The following is a 12853-nucleotide window of genomic DNA, read 5'->3' on the forward strand; positions in this document are numbered from 1 at the left end:
ATGTCGTTTCGGAAGGTGCCTCTCATATTTAGGTTGAGGTCACCTCCTTGGATTGCTTCCCCTTCAGAGGAGGAGAGGAATTTGTTTAGTGTTTTCTGTTTGAACTCCAGTTGTTTTGTGTTTGGGGCATATATGGAGCCAATTGTCAGTTTAGTTTTGCCATCTAGTACCCCTTTAGCAAAAATGAATCTGCCTTTTTTGTCTTTTAGCACTGTTGTGACTTGGAAATTTAGGTCTCATACTAAGTATTATGGCTATTCTGCGGGCCTTTCCTGAGCGAGGTGCCACCCATGACTGAAGTGGGATTTGCTCAGGAGTTTGCTTCCTTTGGGTGGGGGTTGTGTATTTCCTGTAGGAAGGTATTGTGTGGTTTCATGGTGTTTACATACAAGGTGATGCATTTTCTTTTAACAGGGTTTCCCAATCCCCTCACATTTAGTGTAACTGCTTTTAAGCTAGCCATTTGGTATGTTTATTTTTTAGGATGATTTCCTGCCAACCCGTCTGGGTTGTCCTGCATCTCTCACCTTATACAGCGCGAGTCTCTTCGTCTTGCGGTTTTTTCGTCTTGCGAAGCACGGCTATTAGCTGCTTAGCGGCTGTTAGCGGCTATTAATGGCTTAGCGGCTTAGGGGCTTTAAGAAAAAGGAAACAAACTCGAAGCAAGCCCATAGGGAAATTTGTCTTGCGGAACGACTCAAAAAACAGAAAACTCTTTCGTCTTGCGCGTTTTTCGTCTTGCGAGGCATTCGTCTTGCGAGGTACCACTGTATTGTCTATTGAACCTAGTGTGATGACATATAGTTTGGTGGGTGGGGTTAGAGTTAGGGGTGAGCTGAAGATTGGGGGGGTAGGTTATAGAAAGTAGCATACATGCAGTTATATAGGTGTTTGGGGTTGCTTGGACCATTTGGCTCCCAGCCTGTTGGTCCTGCGTCTCAGCTGGCATGGAGGTCCTTCTTTGAAAACAGACCATCTTCCCTTTCGCTTGCAATAGGGGTGGGTCAGTGAGACGGTGTCAAGCGCCTTTGTGGCGCTTGTGTTGGGCATAAGGTTTTTAAACAATGTTGTCAGTATTGTTAACATTATTGGTTTGTTGGGGTATTAGGATTGGGATGTTAATATTGGCATGCTTCTTAAAGAGTGCTACAGTGTTATAACACTAATTTTAAAAATAAAAGGGGGGAAATATTTCTAGTCACCACCATTTTAGCAATGTGCTTTCCCCCCTAATTATACACTTCCAGTCTTCACTTCTGGTCCAAAACAAACATGAAACACTTTCATAGCAATCATGGGCGGTCACACTTTAATGAAGAAGTGCTTAGCGCTAAATAAATAACTGATTTTTATTTTATTTTTTTAAGAATCACTCAGGTTTCTTCTTCAAATGGCCACTTAGGTGAATTAGATCTTTCCTCCCCCTCCCCCACCCAGCAGCTCTGTCACACCCACTGGTGTGGATGGAACATAGCAGGATGAACATACAGAAAAGTGCAATATCCCTGATAGTGTGCAAAGTTCAACTGCAATTCCTCTTGTACCTTACAGTGGAAGAGCAATGATTTATTAGCGCTAGGAAGCCACCCATCTGGAAGCAGTCCTGGTTTGCTTTGCTTGCTCCATGCCACAGGGAAACGAGCATCTTCACAATCAAAACACACTGGGGCATGGGGTGAAAAGACTGAGATGGGGAACCATGGTCATGGATTCACACAGCCAAGGTGGGGGTGGTTAGGTAGGTCTGCTTCATTTGGTAGGTCTGCTTTCAACTCTGCGCCAATGGTACATTCTCTTCCATTCCCTACCCATACGAAATCCAGGTTTGTCCCTCCTGGGTTGCCCTAAGGCGCAGCTGTGAAAACTTGTAGACTCTCAGTTTCAAAATGGCCTCCACCCTTCTCAGTGGGGTATGTCAGATCTGGTTTGCTATGGACACTACACAGGTAAAGAGCAGAGAAACAAATGGCCACTACCCCCACCCCAAGACTCAGAACCCACCCTGTTGTCCTCTTCAACCCACCCACCACCAGAGGCCATGTAAGGTCACATGTGTGCCTGACTGCAAAAGGAGAAGGTGCCTATGTTTGGAGGACCTCTGCCTGTCTCTGTGCCATCGTGAGTGTTCTGTAGGTGCCAGAAGGGGCTATGGCAAAAGAGCACTGAAAGAGAGGAGGGTTCATGTAGGGAAATGTATGAGGGGGCGGTGTATCTGAAGCATGTCCTTGATTCAGAAAGGCATGCAGGGAGAGAAGGCATCTATCTTCTGCACTGGTTCTGAAGCTTAAGGTAGGACTGGGCTGCGTGTATCTGTGTCAGAAAAACACAAGGAAGGCAGCAGCAAAGAAGAGGCATTGTGGGGTGGTAGGTATGTAAACAGGGAAAAACTGGTGGGTGCCTCACATGATTGGCTTCTTCTGGATACCCAAGCAGAGGTGAGTGGAGAGGAACCCCAGGGAAAGTACCATCAGCACCTCCACTCCCAGCCCCTGCCTTGGGGACCAGAAACCTCCATTATACTCCCTATGGGGCATATGTTGGCTATACAGGTGGGGGGTTGGAGTTTTCCATTGCTGAAATGCCTTCTCTGCAATACTTCCGGGTTGATCCTTCATTGTCATCTTCCCAGCTCAGCTTGGCATGTAAGGAAGAGATGCCCCATTGCTCAGTGGCTGCAGCCGGCATGTTTTGCATCTGCTGTTAAGTCAATGGGAGCGCTTGGTTGCACCTGACCTACGCAGGGTACAGACGCAGCCCTTGAGGCACAATACAGGAAGGGCCCTTTGCATCCCCACGGGGAGGAGGAGTTTATTTAGACAAGGAAACGTCAAGGCTTTCTCCTCCCCCCTTGACCTTGGCCTGGGAACAGCATGGCTTCATGGCCCACTGCGCTTCATACCTCCCTGAACCCAACCCCATGGCAGCGAATCTTGTCAATCTGCCATTTTCGGCCCCCAGGCTCCCTCTCTCTGGGCCAGGACTGGTAGGTAGAGCGAAGAACAGTGGCCAGTGCTGACGACTCTTCTTGATCCATGAGGTATATCAACAAGTCCCACCCTGGCTGGCTGGGTGGGTGCTTGGCCCATCACGCCCCCTGCTGGAATGTTCTGTGGCTCCTCCGGCAGGGCAGGCGGCTAGGGCATGTGGCTGCTGGCGCCATGGTAGGAGCGCAGTAAGACCTTGTGCTTGGTGGCCACCTCGTTACGCTGCCGCTGGTGCTCCACCAAGAACTCTTTCAGGCGGCTGGTAGTGAAGGTGAGGGTCTGCCGACGCAGCTTCATCAGGTAGGCGTCCTGGAGCCAAGGGTTAGCAAAGCAGTCCTTGAGAGCTGGGCGGCTCCTGCAAGGCCAAGGGATATTAGGATGAGGCTGCCTTTTCCCTCCCCAGACCCAGAACAACAAGGACTAAGTAGGAACATGACTGGAGGAATGAGCTGTGGATAACATATAGGAAGCTGCCTTATCCTGAATTGGGCCATTGCTTCATCTAGCTCAGGAGCAGCAGCCCTTCCCAGCCCTACCTGGACACTCAGGTGACTGAACCTGGGAGTTTTTGCGGGCTAACCCAGTGTTTCCCAACCTTTTTTGGGCAAAGGCACACTTGTTTCATGAAAAAAATCTCGAGGCACACCACCATTACAGCCCCGTGACGTCAGCGCGCAGCGTCACGCCGGGAGGGACATGAATTGCTAGCAAATTACATAATCACCTCCTTGAGGGCTGGCTCATCTTCTCCGAAGGCAGAACCCCATTAATTAACAGCACAGACTCACACCATAGCCAAGACGAGGGGGGGAAACCTCAGTCATGCACAGTCATGCACATGTGGGGGCTAAATGAGGACGAAGACTGGGCAGAGAGCAGGGTTCAAATCACCCCACCTGGCCAGGACAATCCCTGGGTGCTCCCTTGGGCCACTCGCCTGACCCACCTTCCAGGGCTGTTGTTGCGAGGATAACACGGGGAGAACCACGCGCGCCCCCGGGAGCTCCTTGGAGGAGAAAGTGGGTGATGAATGCAATGCACGAAATATATGAGAGGTGACCAGGTTTTGCAGGTGAGGGGCCCCCGCCAGCCTCCGCTTCCAACACCCGGCGCAACGACGCCGAAGTTTACCCCCGGGCTCGGCTTGGGGAGCAGCGCTGCTCCCCCCCCGGCTCCCCTTCGCCCTCCCGGCTCTCTCTGCCGCCCACTGGGGACCCCCCTCACCTGCCAAGTCCGGAGCACCGGTGGAAGTTGCATGCATGCATGCAGGGCGCCGCGTTGCCATTGCATTGCACTGCACTCCATGCAACGCCTGCACGCATGCATTGCCTTGCACGCCCGCCAAGGGGTCTCCCCGCGGTCCGATGCGTCCCCTCCGGCGCGGATGCAGCATTGCAAAAATAAACACACACCCCGACGCAGCCCTACCTGGGGGGCAGCCTCCGCCTCCGCCGCTCCGCCTCCGCGGGGATCCCCGGGCTCTATCCTGCCACCCGATCTCCGCAGGGGCGCAGGCAGGCTGCGCGGGGTCTGCGCGGAAGAGCCCCTGCCCGCCCGGCCGCCGCGCTCATTCCATGGCCGGGAGAAGAGCGCTTCAAACAAAACGCCCGGCCCACCAGGCCACGCTGGGAAACGTAGTTTGTGCACCCCGCGCGGGCGCGGAGCCCAAGGGCGAGGGGACTACGGATCCCAGCAGCCCCCGCGCCGGGGACGGAGGGGGAGAGGCCGGGTGCAGGGATGGAGGGATGGGTGGGCGAGCGAGTGAGTGAGTGAGTGGCAGCCGCCAAGCCTTGGCCGAGAGCCAGGAAGGGCCTCCCCGGAGGAGGAGGAGGGAGGCGCAGAGCGGGAGGGAGGGAGGGAACCCCAGGGGTCATCTAGTGACGGCGCCCCAATCGAAAATTTGACTTAAAAAAAAAAATCTTTCGATTTTTTTAATTTTTCCCGCGGCACACCAGGCAACATCTCGCGGCACACTAGTGTGCCGCGGAACAGTGGTTGGGAAACACTGGGCTAACCAGCCTCATATAGGCAATGTGCTTAAGTCTAATTAATGCCTTAAGGGGTTAAGATCATAGAGTAAGCTGTCCTGCCAGGCTTAGCTCACTTTGAGAGGAACTGGGCATTCAAGCCTTTGTTCTCCTTCAGTCCACCTGAGAAGAGGCTAACCTGGTTGCTCCAGCTTAGCTGAATGGCTCTCACAAGCCACTCTTGACTTCTACCTATACCAATAATTTAGGAACCATCACCACTATAACGAAGCCAGGTTTTACTGCCTGTGCAGTTTTCTGAAGCACATGATTCTGACTGTTGAAGAGTTTATATGTAAACCATTTTTAACATACCAAATGTGGTCTTTTTCTATGTTAGGGGAAGAGGGAAACTCACTTTAAAGGATGCACATTTTAAAGGTCTAACAGCCTATCTTGGCACGCCTTAATTTGCTGCGTGTTTTGTGATTTTAAATCTCTGCTGGGGTTCAAACCTAGATCTTGACAACCAGGAATTCTCCCTTTTGTACCTATATTTTCTTAAGCCAATGGTTTTTGCATGCAAAATATAAGCACGAGCTCCACCACTGGGCAACAGTCCTTCCCCAAACATGGCTACACCAGACTTTGTAGCAGAAAAGTTGGGGACTGAGGACATAGCTCAGGACTCTCATCTCCTAGAACAGCCCATTCTCACTCACCAGGAGTCCTGCATACCTGGGAGTACGCCATGTTGAGCACAGTGGAATTTACTTCCAGGCACACATGCCTAGGGTTGCATGGTCAGTTTGCTTTAGAGACTGAGTGCAGTCCTACCTAGCTTCCTCTGGTTTGGAATTACAGGTCCTAGTATTGTTAGTCCAGATGGACTGCAACTCCCACCATCCCTGACCACTGGCCACTTAGGCTAGGGCTGATGGGAGTTGGAGTCAAAGGACATTTATAGGGCCAGATGTTCCCCATCCCTGGTACAAATGCTTTAAACATGAAGGGTGATGGTGATCTCAGGGATGCTGGACTCAGACTGCATTCTGCTACTCCTGAAAAGATCTACTCTGGAATTTCTCAACCTCAGCAGCTCATTTAGCTCTCAGGACTTTATTACTGAACTCCAGACTAATCCAAGACTAAGCAGTACCTGCTTTTTTGACACAGGGGCTAGGGCCATAGCACCATTCCCATGGCTCAAATGCCACCAGAGAGAGAAACCTCTGTAATCTGAGTCTTGCCTTGAAGCTCCCCCAGATTCTAGGTCTGTCTGTTCCACGGCTCTTTACAAAGGCAACTTTTCCTCGCTACCCATCCCATGGCGTTGCCTCCAAGGCCTTTCACCCTTCTTTTACTCACCATGGATGGGCAGAGAGAACCTTGCGGATGAAGAGTGCAGCACTCTGGGAGACGTTGGGGTACAACTTGAAGGCATCATAACGCCCTGCCAGGATCCTGCTCTCTACTTCCAAGGGATCCATTTCAAAGAATGGGGAGCGTCCGCTGAGCCTGACAAGCAAAATAGAAGATAAAAGTGCAGGGCACACACATGCACAATATCACTCGTCCATCAAACCAGCACTCCCAGCAGTTTTTATGGAGAAGTTTTTATGGTGCATCAGAGATATATGACTGCAGGCAGGAGTCCAGGATAATCCTGTCCTTCAAGTGAATCTGGTCAGGTGAGTCAGAAAAGAAGGCTCTGGACATCCATTTCTAATTCCACTGCTTGTCAGATTCCCACATTCACCCTCTTCAGCCATACTTACATGATGTATATGAGGACTCCCAAGCCCCAGATATCAGCTGCAGAGCCAATGGGATCCCCCTTCACCATTTCTGGAGCTGCAAAGGAAACAGTGAAGGATCATCTCTTTCCCTGCACAGAAGCTTCACCACTTTACCCTGGCCTTTGACAGTTAAAGGTTTTTTTGTTTAACCTATACAGTGCTGCTTTTATTTGGAACTCTTTTACTCAGGGGTGGACGGTGGGGTGGGGTGGGGGAGAAGTGTTGACCTGACCTCCTGATAGGTCAGTCACTACTGCTTATTTGGAGAGGTGAGCTGGCTGCGAATTTGGCACAGCAAAAAACACACTGGCAGAGCCACTCTGGTCTCCTCTTGGTGTGTTCGCACCACGCCAGTGTCCCTCCCACCCCCCTTTTCCCTCCTGGTAAACAGCAGTGGATCACAGGCCAGAAAGTCAGGGAGGTGTCTCTGCCCCTCCATGCCACCTCACTGCTGGTTTTATTTGTGTGTTTTTTTAATAGTTGTATAAACTGTCTTACTTGCTTTTATAACTGTATGATTATATTTTTATAAGCTTTCCTGGGACCTTATGGTGAATGGTGGGCAATAAATCTTATACAAAAATAAATAAATAAATTGCCATAATGAGCCCAGAGGGGCTTCTGTTTGTTGTGCTAGAGAGACCCACTGGATTAAGTTGATTGATCCTCTGCCACTCTATGGTTAAGATGCAAGTGAATCATATGTGGTCTAGCCTGGGAGGTGAACAAAACTGTGTAAAGTGAACAGCTCTAAGCCTGGAGCAGCAAATCACACACACACACACACACACACACACAAAACCTAGCAGTAAAGTGTCTGGGGAAAGCTTAGTTGCCTAGAGCATGGTGCTGATAATGCCAAGGTTGCAGGTTCGATTCCTGTATGGGACAGCTGCATATTCCTGCATTGCAGGGGGTTGGACCAGATGATACTTAGGGTCCCTTCCAACTCTATGATTTAAAGTTCTGTCCTCATCTCCTAGTGTGAGTCCTGCAAAATGGGAGGGAGGAATTCCCCCATTTCTGCCATCTCCACTCTTTGGTGCTAGTCTCTTTGTCAATTAAATAGTATGCAACTCCAACCCTTTAGCCACATGTTTACCTCAGCCTATAGGTACCATGTATGTTCATTCCATGGCATACTTACTCCACAAGCAGTTTGCCTTGCCCAAAAAATCTCACATACATCCTCCCCTACCCAATCTTCTGGTATGCCAGCTCCATAAAGATACTCACCCATGTACTCCAGTGTGCCAACACGACGCCCCAGCTGGCGCAACACCAGTGGGTTGTAGGTCTGGGCACTGCCAAAGTCAATAATTTTTAATGTGTTTGTGGGGCTGACAATGATGTTATCAGGCTTCAGGTCGAGATGAATGATGCGTCGTCCATGCAGATATTCTAGTCCTTGGAGGATCTGTGTTACGTACCCCACCACATCATCCTCTGAGTAACGGAACCTGTAGAGTAAAGCATGTCATTGAAAGGATAGAGCGAAGGACACAAGAACCCTTCCCTTGCACTTGTACTGGTAAAATTAAACAACAATATGGTACCATTACTCCTAAATAAGCACACTGGTGACTTTATGTCATACACAGTGCAAATCCATGATTATATTTTCTATTTTTAAAAAACAGCTTATACATCTATTTTTGTTTCTGTTTCATGCATTTGTTGAACTGATCTTTTCTTTAAAAACTTTTCCCTGTCTGTACAACCCCATTCAAGGCCCACCTATTATGTCTTTTGCTGACAGTGGTCGGAAGTTAAAATTTTAACCCCACCCCAACCTCATACTTGTGTGTTGCTGTGTGACAACGGGGGACATTAAATGATCAAGGGCTGATCAGTATGTTATTTTCTTGTTTTCATTTTTACTTTCAGTCACTTCACCACCACCCTGTTTCTGTTCTACATTACTTTGCAATTTTCTTTGTTCCTGCTGCTTCGGCTTTGCACGTGCAATCAAAATAGCACTGCCCCCACACAGGAGGGAGGACAGGGACTGGACAGGGACGCCCCAAAGGACATCCCATCGAGGAAATGTAAAGAAACTGAAGGTACATTCTTTCACCTTTGGTGGACGTGCCCAAAGATTAAGGCTTTCTGGGAAATGATATATAATGAACTGAAAAAGGTATTTAAATATACCTTCCTGAAGAAACCAGAGGCCTCTCTCCTGGGCATGGTCGGCCAATTGGTGCCAAAGAAAGACAGAACATTTTTTATGTATGCAACAACGGCAGCAAGAATACTTATTGCAAAGTACTGGAAGACACAAGATCTACCCACCTTGGAAGAATGGCAGATGAAGGTGATAGACTATATGGGACTGGCAGAAATGACTGACAGAATCCGAAACCAGGGAAGAGAGACGGCGGAAGAAGATTGGAAGAAATTTAAGGACTATCTTGGGAAATATTATAAAATTAGTGAATGTTAGATTGATGTTGGACTGAATAAGGGGTTATCAGCTGTAATGATTAAAATAATTGGGGGAAAAAGAAGAAAGAAAGGTGTAAAGTTAAGTGAAAATTAAGGGTGAGGATTTGCTGAGTGAATAATTTGTTTTTTTTTTTTATAATATTTTTTATTAGTTTTACAAAAGTTTTTATAACAAACAAACACAAAAAACAAACAAACAAACAAACAAAGAAGTGTGGTTTCATAATGTCATTTCGTAGACTTCTTTCCTCGGACTTCCCCATACCTCCCCTTTCTGCATCCTCATGTCCAAATTTTACAGCAACTTATACATATTTTTCCAACTCTAATTTATTATAGTCCTTTCTTATTCTAATCTTATATTACTGCAACCCTTTATCTCTGTCGAATCTCGACATTCTAAACTTCCTCAAGTTTATAATGGTCCTTAAGATAAATCTTGAATTTCTTCCAATCCTCTTCCGCAGTCTCCTTCCCCTGGTCTCGAATTCTGCTCGTCATTTCCGCCAAAGTCATGTAGTCAATCACTTTCATCTGCCATTCTTCCACGGTGGGTAGATCTTGTGTCTTCCAATACTTTGCTATCAATATTCTTGCTGCTGTTGTTGCATACATAAAGAAAGTTCTATCTTTTTTTTGCACCAATTGGCCGACAATGCCCAAGAGAAAGGCCTCTGGTTTCTTAAGAAAGGTATATTTAAATACCTTTTTCATTTCATTGTATATCATCTCCCAAAAGACCTTAATCTTCGGGCACGTCCACCAAAGATGATAAAAAGTACCTTCAGTTTCTTTACATTTCCAACATTTATTGTCGGGCAAATGATAAATTTTTGCCAGCTTGACTGGGGTCATGTACCACCTGTAAACCATTTTCATTACATTTTCCTTTAAGGCACTACATGCCGTAAATTTAATTCCGGTGTTCCACAACCTTTCCCAGTCAGCTGACATTATATTATGACCGATGTCCTGTGCCCATTTAATCATGGCTGATTTAACTACTTCATCTTGTGTATTCCATTTTAACAGCAAGTTATACATTCTTGACAGATTCTTAGTATTGGGTTCTAACAATTCTGTCTCAAGTTTTGATTTTTCCACCTGGAAGCCAATTTTCCTGTCTTGTTTAAAAACCTCCGTTATTTGGTAATAGTGGAGCCAATCTTGTACTTTGGGTTTTAGATTTTCATGGCTCTTTAGTTTCAGTCTCTCTCCATCTTGTTCTAGAATCTCACAATACTTTGGCCATCCGACCTCCATATTGAGTTTCTTGTGGGCCTTCGCCTCTAAAGGTGACAACCATCTAGGGGTTTTATTTTCCAGCAAGTCTTTATATCTCATCCAAACATTGAACAGCGCTTTCCTTACAATGTGATTTTTAAAGGCACTATGCACTTTAATTTTATCATACCATAAATATGCATGCCAACCAAATGCATTATTAAAACCTTCTAAGTCCAAGATATCTGTATTCTCGAGGAGCATCCACTCTTTCAGCCAGCAGAATGCTGCTGCTTCATAATACAATTTTAAGTCCGGCAGGGCAAATCCCCCTCTTTCTTTTGCATCTGTTAATATTTTATATTTTATCCTGGGCTTTTTGCCCTGCCAGACAAATTTCGCGATATCTTTCTGCCACCTCTTGAAACAGTCCATCTTGTCAAGTATTTGCAAAGTTTGAAACAAAAATAACATTCTAGGCAATACATTCATCTTAATTACTGCAATTCGGCCTAACATTGATAATCTCAAGTTTGACCATATTTCTAGATCTTTTTTGATTTCTGTCCAACATTTTTCATAGTTGTCCTTATACAAATTCAAATTTTTAGATGTTAGGTTAACCCCTAGGTATTTCACCTTCTTAGTCACCGTCAAACCCGTCTCTTCTTGAAACTTGTTCTTTTCTATATCTGTCAAATTTTTCCCTAGGACTTTAGTTTTTTGTTTATTCAACTTAAATCCGGCTACCTGGCCAAATTGTTGGATTATCTCCAACACCTTTTTCGTACTAGTGTATGGCTCTTGTAAAGTCAGGACTAAATCATCTGCGAAAGCCCTTAACTTGTAATGTTTTGCTCCGACCTGTACCCCTTTAACCTGCTGGTCATTTCTAATCATATTCAGCAAAACCTCCAGGACAGAAATAAAAAGCAATGGGGAAATTGGGCATCCCTGTCGTGTTCCTTTTTCTATCTTAAGTTCCTCCGTTATCACATTATTTACAATCAACTTAGCTTTTTGTTCAGAGTATATTGCACCCACACCATTCTCAAAACCTTGTCCTACCCCCATCCCATGAAGATTCTTTTTCATAAAACTCCAAGAAATGTTGTCAAAGGCTTTCTCCGCGTCCACAAATATCAAAACTGCTTTGGTGTTTATATTCACCTCTAACTTTTCCAAAATGTCTATTATAATCCTAACATTGTCTGAGAGGTGTCTCTTTGGGAGAAAGCCTGCTTGGTCTCTGTGGATCTTTTCCATCAATACTCTTTTAAATCTTTTTGCTAAAATGTCTGCAAAAATTTTGTAATCCACATTGAGTAACGAGATTGGGCGGTAGTTCTTCAATTGAGTCTTTTCAGTCTCTGTCTTTGGTATGAGTGAAATATATGCTTCCTTCCACGATTCGGGTGCCTTTTTTCCCTCTAAGATCTCATTACAGACATCCTTTAACGGTTGAATCAGCCATTCCTTTAGCGATTTGTAATATCTGGAAGTCAAGCCATCTGGTCCTGGAGATTTGCCCAATTGCATGTCCTGAATGGCACCCTCTATCTCTTGTTCTGATATTCTCTGGTTTAAGTCCACCTTACTTTGAGGGGAGATTTTTTGTAATCCATATTTGTTAAGGAATTTATCTATATCTTCTTCATTTTGTACTCCTTGAGAATAGAGTTTTTTAAAATAACTCACGAAACAGTTTCTTATTTCATTTGGTTTAGATATAGTCCTTCCATCCACTTCTAAACTTGTAACTGTATTTAATTTCTGTCTTTTCTTAAGTTGCCATGCCAAAAGCTTGCCACATTTGTCTGCCGACTCAAATGACTTTTGTCTCATTTGCTTTATTTTCCACTCTATCTCTTGGTTCATCAATTCCATATATTGTGTTTGATATAATTTAATCTCCCTCAAAATCTCCTGGGACTTTGGTTTTGACCTTAATTTTCTCTCTCCTTCTTTTATCTTTTCCAAAATTTTTTCTCTTTTCTCATTCTGCCTTCTCCTCTTTATTGAGTTTTGTTGAATCAAAAACCCTCGCATCACAGCTTTGCTTGCGTCCCAGACCACTCTTTTTTCCACATTGCCCCTTAGATTGATTTCGAAATAGTCCTTTAAAGTTTTTTGGGCCTTCAAGTGGAATTCTCTATCTCGAAACAGGGTGTCATTCATTCTGCTGAGTGAATAATTTGAATTGGAATACAAAAAGGGGAGGTATGAGGAGGTCCGAGAAATAAGTTAAAAGAAAACAAGTGAATGAAATTATATGTGTTTTTAATTTTTGTATTTTTGTTTTTTGTCTTTTTTGTATAAACTTTGAAAAGTTAATAAATATATTTTTTTTAAAAAACAAAGGACATCCCAGTGAGGATTAAGTGGACTTAGCAGCCATGGAATTTTGACCGATGGCTGGAGGGACATCAGA

The 12853-nt window shown here is 45.6% G+C and overlaps 1 protein-coding gene across 6 annotated transcripts in view; it reads right to left on the bottom strand.

Moving 5' to 3' along the window:
• Nucleotides 1-1331: 1331 nt before the first annotated feature.
• The window catches only part of SPEG (striated muscle enriched protein kinase), a 110251-nt gene continuing 98729 nt past the window's right edge, over nt 1332-12853 (bottom strand). For all 6 annotated transcript variants that reach the window (XM_082237158.1, XM_082237159.1, XM_082237163.1 and 3 more), the window contains 4 exons: nt 7987-8210; nt 6730-6805; nt 6320-6469; nt 1332-3339 (listed from right to left, as the gene is read on the bottom strand). In XM_082237158.1, coding sequence (XP_082093284.1) covers nt 3135-3339; nt 6320-6469; nt 6730-6805; nt 7987-8210 — 655 coding nt within the window. In that variant the 3' untranslated portion in view covers nt 1332-3134. The remainder of the gene's footprint in view (nt 3340-6319; nt 6470-6729; nt 6806-7986; nt 8211-12853) is intronic.

The sequence above is a fragment of the Podarcis vaucheri genome, assembly GCF_965113315.1.
Source record: "Podarcis vaucheri genome assembly, chromosome: 1".
Lineage (NCBI taxonomy): Eukaryota > Metazoa > Chordata > Lepidosauria > Squamata > Lacertidae > Podarcis > Podarcis vaucheri.